This window comes from Agelaius tricolor, unplaced genomic scaffold (assembly GCF_023055355.1).
Source record: "Agelaius tricolor isolate 1412-34295 unplaced genomic scaffold, bAgeTri1.0.p SCAF_13, whole genome shotgun sequence".
NCBI lineage: Eukaryota > Metazoa > Chordata > Aves > Passeriformes > Icteridae > Agelaius > Agelaius tricolor.
The window spans coordinates 5,964,120-5,981,695 of record NW_027269273.1 but is presented as its reverse complement, the minus strand read 5'-3'; the positions used below and the strand labels follow the sequence as shown (position 1 = coordinate 5,981,695).

General features: G+C 45.0%; 1 protein-coding gene across 3 annotated transcripts in view; it reads left to right on the top strand.

Moving 5' to 3' along the window:
* The window catches only part of PCDH15 (protocadherin related 15), a 642,625-nt gene that overhangs the window by 622,367 nt on the left and 2,682 nt on the right, over positions 1 to 17,576 (top strand). For 2 of the 3 annotated variants that reach the window (XM_071438579.1, XM_071438578.1), the window contains 4 exons: positions 9,766 to 9,787; positions 11,138 to 11,176; positions 11,877 to 11,950; positions 13,266 to 13,398. In XM_071438579.1, the coding sequence (XP_071294680.1) occupies positions 9,766 to 9,787; positions 11,138 to 11,176; positions 11,877 to 11,950; positions 13,266 to 13,398 (268 nt within the window). Of the gene's footprint in view, positions 1 to 9,765; positions 9,788 to 11,137; positions 11,177 to 11,876; positions 11,951 to 13,265; positions 13,399 to 14,482; positions 15,920 to 17,576 lie in introns of all 3 variants that reach the window. The other variant, XM_071438580.1, reaches the window with a different exon arrangement.

Sequence of the window (17,576 nt, the reverse complement as noted above, 5' to 3'; positions counted from 1 at the left end):
GCCCAGAAAGTTGAAATTTTCCAGCTGATGTGGTGGAGTTTATAAAATGTTACAGGGCCATGACAGAGCTTTAACTCTTGGACAATTGGGTGCAGTCTCTTCATGTGGAATAATTCCAGGGCTTGAGCTTTTCTGGGTAAATAGGAGGCTAAAAAATGCTGGGAGTAGGAATAGTTTCTCCTAAGGGCTGAATTTTTGCTTTTTGCCTTTGTCAAGTTATGCTTGGGCAGGAAGGGAGGAAAAACGTGTGAAATAAAGTTTTTTTGGAATGGGAGCACATCAGTTTGTGAGTCACATCTGTACCCTTGTGCAGGGAGGTGCCATCTGGATAAAATTCATCTTTTTTTACACTAAACCAAATTTCTGCTGAAATTAATTGTGTGATGCTAAACCCAGAAAAATTCTCATTGGGCTTTGTTTTATCTGCAAAGGTTTTTTGGGGTTTAGCACTGCCCCAAAGAGGTGCCAGTTCCTAGATCTGCAGTATTGACTTTGAGGCTTAGCTTTATGTTAATTTGGACAAAAAATAGTCTTCATTGTACCAAAAAGGTGCTGTAGTTGGAATATTTTCTCTCAGATATCTTTGCATACAACCAAGGCTTATCTGTCATGCTGAGGAACTGATTAAACACAAAAATCCTTCAAAGATAAATCAAAATCCATAGGATTTGCAAGAAAGTAACAGGCTTCAATAAATATAATTACAAATTAACTTTTTCTTCCCCATTAAATATTTTCCTTCAGGGCACAGGTATACCTTAGGAAATTCTTATTTGGGAAAAGTCTTTTATTGCCATTTTTTCATGAGTTTTAGTACATTGTTCCCCGTTTTAGTTGTCCTAAGTCTGTCATCTTTCATTTGCAGTGTCTTGTTTGCTTTCTTTGGTGTTTATAGCAAATGAAATGGAACAAAGCTCTTTAGTTTTAAATCTGCCTTGTCTCACCATTTTCATTTTTCCCTGTCTCTGGATCCTTAGGCATCAGTAAGTAAGCTTATTTCATATTCTTAATATTTGTAGCTGGTAGAAATTAGTTAATTTTCCTTCCAGCAATTCCCATCCAACCTTGCAAGGTGAAGTTCATATTTTATTTGTCCATTGAGCAGAAAAGACATTTACTGGGAAGTTGCAATACTTGTGTGCTTCTTTATCCCTCTTGTTGGAAGCAGAGAGAGGAGGGGTGATTGCTGAACTTGAAGGGCATTATTTCTAAAGCCAAAGGGTCAGAAAAAGCCAAACCAACACTGAGTGCGTGAACAGAGAGGTTTGCTGGGAGTTCATGGATTTATGGCTGGGTTTAAACCTTCCTTGGCTGTTAATTCCAATCCCATGCAAGGCCTGTGGAGTCTTTGAGCTGACAGAACCTGAACTCTCTGGTCCTCAGTGATGGAAACAGCTCCACACAAACAGAAAAACAAGGTGGGGTCTCCTCAGCTCCCAGAGACCTCATGTGGAGTGAGGAGGAGGCTGAGGAACTTTTGAAATAATCTGCTCCAGTGGCAGAAAGGTGGTGGCACCTTGCATGAGCCTTCTGCTGGAGGGGCTCCTTCAAGTTCAGTCGCTGCTTCTCTCGCCTCTCCGTAGATGCAATGCTTGGCTGACCTCAAAGTTGGCTGCTTCAGGATTCAGAGTTCCTTTATAGAGGGAGCTGGAGCTGCTGCAGAGAGCCCAGGGCAGGCACCAGGATGGGCAGAGGGATGGAGCAGCTCTGCTGGGAGGAAAGGCTGGCACAGCTGGGGCTGCTCACCTGGAGAGGAGAAGCTCTGGGGTCACCAAAATGTGGCCTTGCAGGGCCTGAAGGAGCCACAGGAAAGATGGAGAGAGACTTGGGACAAAGGATGGAGGGACAGGACACAGGGAATGGCTCCCAGTGGCAGAGGGCGGGGCTGGATGGGACATTGGGAATGAGGAATTGTTCCCTGGCAGGGTGGGCAGGCCCTGGCACAGGGTGCCCAGAGCAGCTGGGGCTGCCCCTGCATCCCTGGCAGTGCCCAAGGCCAGGCTGGAGCAGCCTGGGACAGTGGAAGGTGTCCCTGCCATGGCAAGGAGTTGGAGTTAGGTCATCTTTAAGGTCTTTTCCAATCCAAACCCTTCTGGGATTCTCTAATTAGTGTCAAGTAAATTATTTTTATTCATTCAGCCCAGAGGAAGCCTTAGGCACACTCAGCTCTGGCAAGCTGCAGTGCCTGGGGAGAGTTTATTCACTTTGTGGTGCTTTGCTGGGTGTGTTTTTCAAAACAAAAATGAGAGAATGATCCCTGGGAGAATGATCCCTGGGTTCAGTGTGGGAATTCCAGTCCTCCTGGCTCCCTGGAACATTGGGAAGCTGAGCATTCCCTGCCTGAGTGGTCCCCTGATCAAAACAGGAAACAAAAGTTAAGAAACAAAAGTGTTTTGTTATTAAATACAACCCTCAGGGGACTTTTACATGTTAAATAACTTAGAGGAAAAAGAAGATCTCTTAATTAACTCCTTCTAGGTATTTAAATTTCCCTTCCAATTTTGCTAGGGACTATTTAACCACCAGAGATTAATTTTTTTATTAATTTGGATTTGGTCATGTTTTCTGAGATATGAAACAACAGCACCAAAACCCACAGAACAATGTGACCAAGAGATCCAAAAACTTTATCTTTCAGCATTCACAGAATCATGGAAAACTCCATTTTTTTTCTCCTAATCTTTTACCAAAATTCAAATTTTGGTAGAGACAAGGCTTAGAATTTTCAACTCAGAACTTGTGTGAAAATACTGGGCATCTCTAAAACCAATCTTAAATTATATTTTAATTTGTGCAGGTAGATAAGATTGCTACTCATGTTGTACTTTAGCTCTGCCTGACACAGGTCCAAATCTTAAATTTCTCACAGTTTGAGAGAAAAATAAATCTCATTTCAGCCTGTGGTGAGCATTATTTAAAATAGGGCTCAAAGGGCACTTTTCTACCTGGCAATCTGGGGCTATTCCTTTCAAAATACTGTTTATTTTCAAATCTGCTCAGAAGACTGTGATATTAAAAATATTTGAGGGAGGAAGTTAATGAGGGACTGGGAGGTGATAGATGCAGTCCAGAAAGTGGTGAGACCTCCCACTTTTGGTGTAGAAATTCGGTGTCACCCAACCACAGGGGCTTTCCATTGGGTTCAACCTGATGAAGAGATGAAATTCATACACACAAGTGATGAAATTCATTCACGTATTGATACTTCTGTCATGTTTAGTGTTTCTAGGTGATAGGCCGCAATATTAACTGATAATTTTGAAATCTAAGAGATTTTTTTTTAACAAGAAGTGAATTTATTTTTGAACTCACCAAGTAGCTATGCAGCTTCAAATTAAAGCAAGCAGCAGCTTGTTTTAATTTTTCTTCCTTCCCCCTTAAAGAAGATGCAAAAGTAAATGTCTTGCCAGTAGTAGATGTGCTCCTGCTGTTGGGTTGTAGTTTGCTAGAAGTGATTTAATGGCTCTGATTCATGTCATAAGTTCTTTTTTTCTCTCTCTCATAAGTACCTATGTCCATGCATGTTTCCTCACACGTGATTATCTTCTTTTCTTTCAAGTCTTTTTCTTCTCTACCATTTCCAACAAAGCAGGGGAAAAAAGTCAGTCTTAGAAGAAGGAGACCGACAGAGAGTTATAAGCAGCTTTGCTTCCCGTGCTATAGAGGCTCACAAGCAATCCAATATCAATGGATCCCTGAACAATAACCTCCCCAAATCCTCGAGTAACATCACTTTTTTGTCCGATGAGAACCCGCTAACAACCCGAAACCCGTTGTACGTGGAAGGTCTCCCTCAAAGCCCCGCTGCCTCTGGGTTCCTACGGAAAAGGAACGATACTTTAGATACTCTTTCTCCTTCAAGACTGGCCTGGAGAGAGGCCTCTTTTGGGGGCAGCCACCGGGCGTGGACAGTGCCCACTCACCTGACCAGGAGGCACATGTCAGGGTCCCTGGCTAGGCCGGTGATCATGGACCCCATCCAGTGGCAGCAGCAGCAGAGACTCACGGGCAAGGAGGAAGGAGCTGAAAACCCCGATAGCAGTGACGATGTCAGCAGTCCACTCTTCCAAAAGATCAGTGGCCCCAAGCTGACTGTGAAGGAGAAGGCGAGGCAGTTTGAGGCGCTGCAGGAGATGAAGCAAGTGAGGTCTCCCGAGGTGAAATCCGCGCGGTCGCCCACGCACGGCGCCAGCGTCCAGGAGGGAGAGAGTGCGCCAGAGCAGTCTCCCAAAAGCGTGGTGGCTTCTCCCCACCTTCGCTCCTCCCCTCTGTCCTCTCCAACACCCTGTGCTGAAGGAGTTGAAGCAGAGGCCGCCGTGGTCCCCGCTGTAATCGTCACTCACCACGATGACCCTCAGGAACATTCTCCTCCACCGACTCGCAAGCCAACTCCTCCATCTTCTAGGATTAAGAAACCGCTTTGCCAAAGTTTTCTAGCTCCTCAGACCAAAGAAAATGTAGAAAGCATTCCAGATCCACCTAAAATGCCCCCACCCCCTCCTCCACAGCTGCCACCTCCACTGCCACCACCACCTCCATCCCCTCCTATGTTGCCACCACATCCTCCGCCTCCACCCGCAGTTTCTCTTCCTTCTTCTTCTTCTTCCTCTTCTTCCTCTCCATCTCCTCTTAGCACGCAGCTCCTGTCCCCTGCCAAGCATTCCAAATCCCCTGCCAAACAGCCAGCTGTCCCCGCCCCGGCCGCAGTGCCAGAGCCTCCTCCCCGCCGGGAGCTCAAAGGAATTCTTAAAAACATTCAGAATTTGGCCGCCATCGAGAAGTCGGTGGCCAACATGTACAGCCAAATAGACAAGAACCACCTGCTGCCCAAGCACGTCCCTAAGCTCAAGCCAGCCCCGGCCCCGGAGCTCCCGACTCCAGAAGCCGCAGCCGAGCACAACCAGCAGAATGGGAACTTGAGCTGTGTAGTGGAGGAGCTGGAGAAACGCTTCCCCTCCCAGTCGACAGCTCTGTAATGCTCACAGGTGGATGTTCCCTGCTTTTTTTTTTGAGTGGGAAGACTCTAATGCAGCACACAGTATCTGCCTCAGACTCTCCAGAAATCCTGACTTTCCCCCTTTTCTCTGCTGTACACGACTTCACCCACTCCTGATCCCAAATGGAGAGACGCTGTCCTTCCCGTTCGCTCGGAAATTTGTGATGTAAAATACAATTCTCCAAGTTGTTTTCTCAGAACTGCATCTTGCTGGTTCTTTGTCTCCTGGAAATTCTTGGGGGAAACTGTCCATTTTTACCCAAGGATGTGGCATAGATGGCAGCAGGCTCCATACTTCTTTAAGCAGCCTTCACTGTAGGTAACGTCAGTCAGATTTTCCTGCAGCTGTGATTGGAATCTCTTGCTTTGCCCATAAAAAGGAAGGAATTTTTCCCCACCTGGAAGGAATCTTCTGCCACACATTGGGCATCAAAGCAAGGAAGGCCTGGGAGTAGCAGGCTCAGCTTTGGGGAGCCGGGTTATCGGATGGGCCTTGAGCAGCCTGGGATGGTGGCCCTGCCCATGGGATGAGCTTTAAGGTGCCTTCCAACCCAGGCATTCCATAATTCCATACTGCATCTCCCTGCTCCATGGGCTCTGCTCTGCTGACATTTTCATGCAGCTCAGTTCCAGTCTGCAGTCAGAAGAAGGGTTTGCTCTTGGTTTCTCAGCAAATTCAGCTGTGTCCCCACTCCTGTTCTCCATCTTCTGCCTTCCATTGCATTTTTTTTATATTGTAACTGCATGTGAAAAATTTATATTTTCTAAATTTCTTTCATGTACAAAGCATTTGTTGTTTGTTTTTTATGATTTTGCATGTGCATGTTGTTGCTGTCTCTCTTTAATTTCCATGCTGGTCTGTCATGAGCTGAAACATCTCACTTAAATTGTAATAAAGTCACTCTGATTAGTGTCACCAGGTGAAGGGTTTCCAAGTACTTGTAAAAATCCACATAATGCGGATTTACTTACCAGCTTTTTTGCTCGCCGTGGTCTAAATCAGATGTTTACATTTACAAAAGTATGTCAGTTATAAATGTATATATAAGGTAAATTAGCTTGTCCTTTGAAAAAATGGTAAGTAACAGCAGTTTGGGCATTTAAATGTTTGGTTCAGCTTGCAAGTTTCCTTTCAGTCCTTTGCCAAAATCTAAAAAGTTTAATATGACAACTTTGAAAAACCATCTTGGGAAAGGCAGATATTACCTAATGAAGCAAAACTAAAACTCCAGTTCAGTATCAACGTTGTCATTCTGAGCAAAAAGGTAATTAATTCTTTATTAGACTGTTTATCAGAGTCAACATTTTCATGGTGCTTGGCTTTTTCTCTTTTCTCCTGTTTGGTTTTTTTTGGGTTGTTTTTCTGTTTTGTTTTTGAAGTCTGGAGTTAGGACATGTGTGGATGCTTCAGTCAAAAGCTGCTTAAGGTAGTTTCTCTTTGTCCCAGTGCCAAACTCCATGAACTCCATCCCACAAGTTCTGCTGATCCATTAGAATTTTCCTTTACTTAGAACCCTTGTTGGGATAGGTTGTAGGATCAAGGTAGGTGTAGGAGTAGCTAAATGTGTGAGGGGAGGGATTATCCTATGGTCCTATTTTTGCAGTTACAGAATCTGTGTCATTTATGAGATGTGCACATTTTTGATGCTCAGTTCTCCAAAGGTGGCACGACTGCAATGTTTTAATCATATCCCCAAAGCTCAGCATCTATTAGGCAGAAAATTTTTAGGATTGAAGAGCCAGAGTGGGAATATGGCTTAAATGTTCCCTTCTGTGTCCCAGCCGTGCTCCTGGTGAGGGGACAGTGGGAAGAGGGCAGAGATGGGCATGAGAAATTATTGGGCTGCTCATGTTCAGACTGGTTCAACCCCAAAGACAGAAATTTAGATTTAAGTACCCAAGTACCATGTTAGAGCTTATAAACAGTGGCTGTCATGCAAATCTTTACATCCCCAGTGAGCTATGACCCAAATAGGACCTGATTTTGGGGTGTGTAAGGTCACATAGCAGAAGTGGAGGTGTTTAGTCATTCACAGCATAAACTCCAATGGTTCAGTTTCAGTACAATTAATTGGGATGTTCCTTAAGCAGAAAGAGTGGACATCACACAGAAACTCCAGTTTGAATATTTAATTTCATCATTTCAGAACAGTCTGGGAGGGGGTCTTGGCTGATGGGGTGCTTACTTTCTCATTCTGGAAATCTTCATGAAATTTAAAACTTTACAAAACTGTATTAATTTTTCTGGATATAATGCAGCCTTTGTTGCATTTTTTTTCATAGCCTTTGTTTAAAAAATTACTCTGTTAGAGTAATTAGACTGGGAAAGAAGCTGTACCAGGGAAATTCTGTCCATTGAGATGTTTGGGTGGTACAGGGGAAATTATTTTAAACCACAAGAGGAGAGATTTAGATGGGATCTTGGGAATGAGGAATTGTTCCCTGGCAGGGTGGGCAGGCCCTGGCACAGGGTGCCCAGAGCAGCTGGGGCTGCCCCTGCATCCCTGGCACTGCCCAAGGCCAGGTTGGATGGGGCTTGGAGCAGCCTGGGACAGTGGAAAGTGGGTGGAGGTGGAAGAGGATGAGCTTTGAGGTCCTTTCCAACCCAAACCATTCCACAATTCCATGGTGCCGCAGTGCTACAAAGCATTAGATCCATTATAGGAGTTGGTAGCAAGTTGAACATCTGTAATAATTTATATTTATATATAATTTAGCCCTCCCAGGTTGCCTGATTTGGTCAGTTGGGGTTCTCTGTGACCCTGTCTGTATCTCTCATCCTTTCATCATCACCTTGACGGGGCCAAGTCCTGAGCAGGAGCAGAGATGGCATCAGTGGAGAGTTCTTCCATGCAAAGCTGGAATTGAACCACAGTGTTATCATTACTCATCCTCCTTCCCAATTTGTCCTCAGTTCCAGCTCTGAACTGCAGGAAAATCTCCATTTGAGGAGCCAGGGCAAAACTGATAAGTAGTTGTTCCCTCTGAGGAGTATCTGTAGTGTTTGGGATTTATGATGATTTTGCTTTGGATATGAAAAGAGATTGAAGTTGTGGAAGAGCAGATGCCTGCTGGGGTGCCAGGAATTAGGAAAATGCTGCTTTAGGCAAATCCCAGTTCCTCTAACCTCTTTTAGCAGGGAAATGTTGGGACATCTTGTCCACATGAGTTCATTCTGGCTTTGTCTCTCCCTTTGAGTACCAGCTATGTGTTCTGGCTGTCCTGTTACCCCACATCCTCACAGGCTCCATGGCCTTACTTCCCATTCCACACAGAAGATTCCCAGACTGCAGTGAAGTCTGGCTGAGAGCATTTCCCAGAAGCAATCCCTCCCTCTATGGAGAGCTTTCATTCCTTCCTGGAAACAAATGATGTTGTCCTGACCTTTGTCTCTGTGCCAGAATTGATCCTTGTGCTGTAGTGAATGAAATGGGTGTTTTATGTCTTTTGGGGACTTTTCGTTCCTTCTAATCATAGCTACACAAAACTTTCAAGAAATATCAGCAAAACTCAGCATGGTGCTATTTTTATGAAAGTTGAATTCCAAATTTAATTAGAATTACTCATATTATGCCTTTAATCTGCAATATAGTGCAATTAAGAGTAATAGACTTCCTTCTCCTCAGACCTCCTTTGTCTGAAGATTGTTGTAGGCGATATGGGAACTAAATCCAGCCCCCCTCAAGTGGGCTTTGAAGAGTCACAGATCATCTTTGGATGATAAATCTTCATTTCAGCTGGCCATGAGGTTTATATTATATGGGCGACAGCATTAATTCAATGCTGATAATCAATTCCATCTGCTGAATATTAATAGGAAGATTTAGAGATGGGGATATTAAAGAATTAAAAGGATTTCTCTGGTCTTTATTATTTATTTAGTGTAATTAAAGACTTCCCCATGACTGCTGGCTGTGTCCTAGGTTAAGCCTAACATAATTTTGAGCATTTACCCTTTCCTTCTTAAAAACCATCATAAAAACAATCCTTAAGATTTATCCTTAAGAAAAATTCCAAGGCCTAAATTTTTGTTCTCTAGTTTTGCTGAAACCATTTCAATTTTCAGGCACAAAACATGAAAATAGAGAACTTGACAGACATAAATGCATTGGTCATGCCCAGGAATGGCTCCAAGGAAATTAATTAAACCAACAATAAATTCCCCATAAGATCAGAAGCACAAAGTCTGTGGCAAAATAACAGCAGATAGCAAAAAAAAAAAAAAAAAAGGGGTTCTACCTCCCCCACACTGAGCAAATGTTAGGAAAGGTGTAATTGGAATGATAATGTTGGTACAGGAAATTAGTAATACATGCTCCAGGGTAATTCCTGATGGATACAGAAAGTCCTGGAGAAGGAGAAGTTGTTTCACTGCTTGAGCAGACGTGTGAGGGAACGGAGTCCCTCTGTGGATGGTGGCACAGCAGGGAGGGCATGGGACAGGGCCTCTCCCAGTCCCCCTTTCCCTGTGCTGAGTCTCTCTGGATGCTCTGCCTCATGGGGATTGGGGATTTCTCCTCATCCATTCACAATCTAAAGCAGGGAAAGATCCCAAAGCATCTCCAGCCTTGCTCATGCAACAATCCCTGTGTCCAGAGCAAACCCAAAGAAAAACATATTTGGTATTAGAGATATGTATTTCTTTCCATGCTAATTATATTTCTAATTACATTCTCTTTCACCCCTCTCCAGCGAGAATGGTAATGGGCATCTTTGTGCAGGCTCACAGCATTATACTAATTTATTTCTTGTCTTTTTCTGACTTCTAGGCGAGGATATGCACAGCAAGAGGTAAGGCCAGAGCCCAATTACCTTTCAAATATTGATTATACCAGTGTGCTTTTCCCATGCAGCCCAAGAGTGTGGGCAGCAGGGGACTGGGGGAGTCTCCCCTTCTATTCTGCTCTTGTGAGACCCCACCTGGAATTCTGTGCACTGTTCTGCAGAGGAGGGCATGGAGCTGTTGGAGCAGGTCCAGAGGAGGCCATGGAGATATTGAGGGGGTCTGGAGCAGCTTCCCTGTGGAGCCAGGCTGGGAGAGCTGGGAATGCTCAGCCTGGAGAAGGGAAGGGTGTGGGGAGACCTCACAGCTCCTGCCAGGGCATGAAGGGACACAGGGGAGCTGGAGAGGGACCCTGCAACAGGGACTGGAGGGACAGGACACAGGGAATGGGTTCAGACTGACACAGGGGAAATTTAGGTGGGATATTTGAAAGAATTGTTCCCTGGCAGGGTGGGCAGGCCCTGGCACAGCTGTGGCTGCCCCTGGATCCCTGGCAGTGCCCAAGGCCAGGCTGGACACTGGGGCTTGGAGCAGCCTGGGGCAGTGGAAGGTGTCCCTGCCATGGCAGGGGTGGGATGAGCTGAGTTTGAAATTCCCTCCCAACCCAACCCAGTCTGGGATTGTGTGTGGGGAACTCCTGAGTGCTTTAGAGACCAGAAATTGAAAGTGCTTCAAGAAGTTCATGAGCCATAGATCCCCTGGGGGCTGAGATGCACTGTGGCAGGAGTGTGACCTCCAGACTCAGAGACTGCTGCTGAAGGAGCTGCCACAAGGAGCTTCCCAGGGAATTCCCTCCACCCTGATGTGTTTTCCAGTGTCACACCCAATCACCTGCCAGGCAGGGATGGGGCTCCAGGGACCTCCCTGCAGCTCTGTGAGGTCTGCTGCTCCTGAAGTATCATTTTCTCCAGCAATGAATAACAGGGAGAAGAGTTTCCTTCAGTACAATCTCATTTGATAATTGGAAAGTTCTCCAAAATACATTTCTATCACAAAGGTTGATATTTGCTGATTTTTATTTCCTTTTCTTTGCACAGCTGGTTTGTGTCTCTTAATTTAAATATAGAACTTAGTTCTCTTGTCCTCTGACAGAAGGTCTTGAGTTAAATACGTCAGGCAATCACCACAAAAACTGGGAAGTTTGTTTTGTATTTAGGCAAAATAAATGGTGGACTGTGAAAGGATTTTACTGCATCAGGAGCTCTGTGTTCTCACAGGGGATGGAAGTCTCCAGCTGCCTGCCATAAAAGTGTTCCAAAGGACCTATGGTTTCAGGATTTTTTACTAATCTTAGACACCAAGCATGTGCACTTTAATTGTTGCTGCCTAATTAACCACTTTCTCATTTTCTTTTGTAGCAACAGCAGTTGCTGAGACCTTCTCTTCTCAGACCTGAGGTACAACCATTTTTCATTTCTTAATTGTTCTGTAAGTTTTGAAGTGGTTTCTACATCATTTTCTAATAAGAACTTGTCTGTCTCAGGTAATTTTTTCCTCCTGGCTCTTAGATAAAAAGCAAAGTTCCGGCATTGTGAGCCCAGTTATGTTATTTTAATTAAATACCTTAAATTTACTGCATCTTGGCTCTTCCAAGGTCAGGTTGGGTGGGGCTTGGAGCAGCCTGGGAGAGTGAAAGGTGGGAATGGATGGGCTTTGAGGTCTCTTCCAAACCACTCTGGGATCTGTGATTTCCCCCATGAGCATCTTTCAGTGGCTCCCACTGGCTTCATCCCACAGTTTCAGATTTCCCAGCAGAATGATTCCATTGCTCTCCAACTGCTGATTTTTTGCTGGTGTCAGTCAGCTGCTGATGGATTACTGCAGCTGGAACTGAGCTGAGCATTTGGTGCTGGAAGCTTTAGCACCTTGCTGTGCAGTGCAATTGCAAATCTTTCTATTTCCAATCTTTTAGGCCCAAAATTATTTCCAGAATAAGCAATAAGAGCAAATGTGAGACGTTGGTATTTTTGTGCTACAGGATGGGGATCATTTCTGCAGTCAGAAGAAGTAATTACATAATAAAGAATAATAAAATCAGTAATTACATTTGGGCCTTTTTCACACTGTTTGCATTCAATCAGCGTTTCTCTTTTCCAGGAGTTGAGTATGGAGTCTGGCATTGATCCAGGGCAGGAATACTATGGCCAGGATTACTACAGTTATGAGCATGGGTATAGTTCCATTTTTCCTCTTTATTTCTGAAAGTGCTGCTTTTCCAGGCTGGTGATGTTTATTATTCCAGCAGTTAATCGTGGGACTTCCCTTCACCTAAGGATTACTTTAATCTTTGTGTCCACAAAGGCGTGAACCAACAACAAAACTCTTTTCAGAGGTTAAGGGGGTGTGTGATAACTCCCTGCTTCTTCAGGGATGTCATTATTCCACTTACAGAGTGCACATCCCTTCCCTCATGCTGGGTTTATACCCTTAGTGTCTATATTTCTGGTCCTGGAAGATTAATTTCCATCACCTCCTTCTCTTCTGTGTTCAGGGATTAATTCTTTCTTCTCCCAGTTTCCAGCCAGCTGCTGGCCTTTTAAATTTCACTCAAAAAACCCCATCCTGCCTGGTGGCCTTTTAAATTTTCTCTCAAGAAACCCCATCCTGCCTTTAGGCATCTAAATTTCCCTCAGAAAACCCCATCCTGCCTGGTGGCCTTTTAAATTTCCCTCAAAAAAAACCCCACACTTCCTTGTGGCCTTTTAAATTTCCCTCAAAAAACCCATCCTACCTTGTGTCCTTTAAAATTTTCCTCAAAAAACCCATCCTGCCTGGTGGCCTTTTGAATTTCCCTCAGAAAACCCCATCCTGCCTTTTGTCCTTTTAAATTTTCCTCCAAAAACCCATCCTGCCTGGTGGCGTTTTGAATTTCCCTCAAAAAACCCCATCCTGCCTGGTGGCCTTTTAAATTTCCCTCAAAAAAAACCCCACACTTCCCTATGTTCTTTTGAATTTCCCTCAAAAAACCCATCCTGCCTGGTGGCCTTTTGAATTTCCCTCAAAAAACCCCATCCTGCCCTGTGACCTTTTTAAAATTCCCTCAGAAAACTCCATCCTGTCTTTTGGCATTTAAATTTCCTTCAAGAAACCCCATCCTGCCTTGTTCTGATAAATCCCATTGGACTGCAGCTCTTCAGGAATTCCTGCTGACGTTCCCCAGAACTGATCCCAGGGACGCTGCTCTTTCATGCCATGATTATTAATAAAGATCCCCCAAAAAAACAGGTGGATTAAAGGAAGCTTGATGTCCTTAGAGAGGTTTTGACTGATCCAGCAGACCCCAAAATTCAGGTTACCCTGAGGGCCTTGTGGCTGTTGGAGCAGAAGGATATCTGGGATTTGGTTGCCGCTGAGGGAAAAAAGGAGGGAGTAAAACAAGGAAAGCCGTTCCCATCGCTCTGGATGTGAACAAGTGCAGTGCTGGCAGTGTGGTGAGAGGTGTGAGCACATTTGGGCTGTCCTGAGGAGCTCTGGTGTCCCTGGCAGGTACGAGCTGCCGCAGTACGGGAGCCGCCGGCGCCTGCTGTCCCCGTCGGGAATGTACGACGAGTACGGCGAGGTGGTGGTGGAGAGCGACGGTGGCTACTACTACAGTCCCCACGGGCCAGCAGCCGAGGAGGTAAGGAACCAGCTCTGGAGGGATCATTCTGTCTCTTAAACAGCTTTAAGGGCCAACAAACCTCGTCAGTTCTACGCTGGAATTGATTGGAATTAGGTTTTGTGGAGATCAGTGTTAAGCGTTGTTGGCCCCGTAAAGTTTGTCAGCGTTAAATTCCTTTTGTTTTCTAGGCACAGAAAAGAATTGCTGAGTTTCTGTTAGTATCCACATCTGGTTTTAGTTCAAAGAAAAATCCACTTAGACTTAGGTAATTCCATTTTATATCAGTACCAAAAAAAGAAACATTCCAGTATTTGTAGGGGCCTACAAGGAAGCTGGAGGAGGACTCTTCAGCAGGAACTGTGGTGACAGGACAAGAAGAATGGCTAAAGATTGAAAAAGGGAAAATTTAGCTTGGATATCGGGAAGAAATTGTTCCCTGGCAGGGTGGGCAGGCCCTGGCACAGGGTGCCCAGAGCAGCTGGGGCTGCCCCTGGATCCCTGGCAGTGCCCAAGGCCAGGCTGGAGAGGGCTTGGAGGAACCAAGCCTTGGGGATATTGGAAAGTGTCCGGGTCCATGGCAGAGGGTGGCCCTGGATGGGCTTCAAGGTCCCTTCCAGCTAAAAGCACTCCTGGACTCTAAAAGTCTATTACTAATATTCTTCCTACAAATTATGACTTTGCACTGAGAAAAGCAGTACCTAAACTCCTTTGTCATAGAGTCCACAGTGAAATCTAAAAAAAAAAAATTTAAATGTCAGTGGCAATCAGAAGAAAGTCAATGTAATTGTTTATTTTGAGAAAAAGTCCAATTGTCCTGACTGCCAGATCTTAATCCATTATTAAATGAGAAGACAGAACATTTCAGTGTTTTCCCCATTGCAGAGTAAGGTAGTTGTGCATTTCCAGCCTAATCTAGAACTTTCTAAACTCTAAAATTCTGAACCATTTCCCATAATTTTGGTAAGAAAACTGTTCTAAAACAGGTAAGTTCATTTTGATGCTGGGAAATAAATGTTGCACCTTCTCCTACCCTATTTTAAGGTACAGGTTTTCACAATAACTCTCTTTCCAGTGGTAATCAATTAATTTTCATAATTTTCAGGGCATGAGTCCAGTCAGAGGCCCTCCCAGCAGAGGTATAAGCCAGGCAGCAGGGCCTCAAATGGAAGGGAGACCTGTAGGTGTTGGGATGGACCTCAGCCGTGGTCCTGGAAGAGGATTTAGGAGCAGCCAGGGAAAAAGGAGGCTAAGGGGAGTGATGCATATAAGTCGTGTGGCAGTCAGTGCCCACAAACCAGGAAGAGCTGAGTCTGCCCACTCCCGGTGGAAGAAAGCAAAGATATTCCCAATGATCATGCAGAAAGTGAAAGGTAGGAAAGATTCCAGCTATGCCAAGCTGCTGTCGGCTCGCCAAGCGGATGGGGACAAACCCATGATGATCAGGGGAAGCTACTTCCAGAAATCCACAGATGCCAGGCCCTCCATGAGGAAACTAAACCACGTGTTGAAGCGCATCAGCGTCTCCAAGAAATTCCAGGAGGGCCTCGGCAAGGATTTGGCGCGTGGAGAGGAAGGGTCTGAAAGGGATGAAGCCAAGTCGGGAGTTTCAATCAGCATCACGGCAGAAAGCGAGCAGGAGGACAGTGACCACGAGAGGAGGAGGAAGAGGAGGAGGAGGCGCACCTCGGATGAGTCCTCTGAGAAGAGCAGCAGCTCTGAGTCAGAAGACAAAGACTACTTGAAAATAACCCTGGATCAGGATGAGGCCACGGAAAGCACCGTGGACTCGGATGAGGAAACTGGAGATGTGGGGGATTCGGATGAGGACTCTGAATCCAGCTCCAGCAGCGAGTCGGAGGAGGACTCATCAGAAGAGGATGATGATGAGGAAGAGTCTGAGAGTGATGAGGATGGCAGCCTGTCCAAGAGCTCATCCACACGGAGCTCCTACAGCAGGTCAGGGACCAGTGAGTCCAGCAGCAGGAGAAGCACGGAAATGTCCAGCGTGAAAAGCAGGGCAGGCAGCTCCCGTGGCAAACGCTCCAGCCAGAAATCCGTGAGCTCCACTGCCTCGGGTAGCGACAGGGACACGAGCTACAAGAAAACCTCGGGATCCAGCTACAAGAGCAAAACCTCCTCTGCCAGTGTGGAAATAGAGGACACCATAGAAGAGGTGTCAGAGGAAGAGGAAGAGGAAGAGGTAGAGGAGACAGCAGGTAGCTCAAACAAGGTGGTTTCTAAAACTGCCAACGCAAAAGCTGCTGTTGCTGGAGGGAGCAAAGGAGGGCAATCAGCTGCTCCTGGTGAGGACAGTGAGGAGGAAAGTGAAGAAGAGGCTGATCCAGAGGACAGTGACAGGGAGGACACTGCCAGTAAGAATGAATCTTCTTGCCTAGACAGTGAAATCAGTGCGACTTCCAAAGGTACCACAGGGACAAAAAGCTCAGGTAGCGCCACATCCGGGAAAACTGCCACGTCCCCTGAAACTGAGACTCAGAGCTCTGACACCAACAGGAAAGGAATGAAAACCAGGAAAAAGGTGTCCCAGGAAAGCAGCCAGACCCAGTCAGATGAGGCCACGGGTACTGGAGTTACAGAGTCGGAGGCCACGGGTGATTCCACCTCCTTTTAAAGAGGAGTGACAGTAGGTGATGGTTTGCAGTGAGGAGTGGCTTTGTTTGCTGTGCCTTCTGTGTGGTCTTTCCTAAGCAATGTTGACAGGCTGGAGACAGCCAAAAGGAAAGGGCAAAGTGTATTGATCCAACATTTCACTGTTCTTGGGAGAGAACTGTGGAAAACCAAACTAATTCCAGCCCTGTGGATATATATCTATAAATATACATACATATATATATACACACACTATAGATATACTCAGTCATAAATACAGAAAGTTTTGCTTTCATGGAGCAATGAAACATGGGATTTAGGGAAGGATGCAAATGATGAGGAGGAGGATGTAAAGATCTAAAAATCATCCATGTTTTCATCCTATATGTTAATATTGTATTAACACATTTGCTAATCTTCAGGTGAGTTCTCTGCTGTCAAGGTCAGCTCTGTTTGCATGGAGGACAAGTGGAATAGCAGCAAAACAACATTCCCAAAACTGCAGGGGATGACTGGGAGAGCTGGCATTGGGCTGTTTCTGCATCACAGGATTCAGGTTGCAAACACCAGTGATGCACAAGCCAGGAATGCTGAGGCAGGAGGTCCAAGTGAGCTGGGTCAGGAAAGGAAATAGATTGCTTCTACCTTTCCTGCCTATCACAGTACAGTGGTTTATTTTATTTTATTTTATTTTATTTTATTTTATTTTATTTTATTTTATTTTAGCATCTCTTTAAACTCGATCCATGGTCACTTACCTGCCCCTTTGTGTCCCCACACAGCACAACATTGTAGCTGCACATAATGTTTTCATGTAAATCTCACTTAAACTAAGCAGGAATAGATCCACTGGAATATATCCATGTGAAGAACATTGTCTGTCTTTTCGAGGAACAATAAAACAGGCATCCAAGTAATTTTTAGCAAGTTTAACTTCTCAAAAGCTGAAGAGTAATCACCTATTTGTACCTTGCATGATTTTTTCTCTAAAAACTGGCTTTTCTTGTGTTCCTGTGTGTGTTTTGCAGTGGGGGTGAACTGTGATGGCATCTTAGTGCTTGGATTATTCATTCAGAAGGGTAATAGCTCTTGGATTATTCATTCAGAAGGGTAATAGTGTGGTGCAAGGAGTCATTTATTTTTAAAAGATCAATTATAAATTATAATAACTAGTGGGGGTTGTGTGCCCACCATAGAGCAATCACTGCTACTACAGAGTCACAGCAGTGTGGAAATTGTGTGCATTAATTCTTTGAAAAAATATTTAAGTTATATAAACCTAAAGCCTGGTTTCTCCACCATCTTCCTGAGCATTTCCACTGATCCCACCTGTCTGGAACAGTCACAAAGCCTTACATGGAGCTGCTCTTTTTTGTAACCAGCCGGTTTTGCCAGCGCCACACCTGAGATTTTCCCTGGTGTATGTCCCGGGATTTTCTCTGCTGGATGTGTGATGCACACAAAGCAGAGCTGGCCAGTGCACAGAATTCACAATGCAAGGGAAGAAAACTTCCAAGACCTTTCTAGAATTTACACCTTGGAGTAGTTCCTTAAAGGTATCCCTCACACAGCAGCTTCCTCCTCAG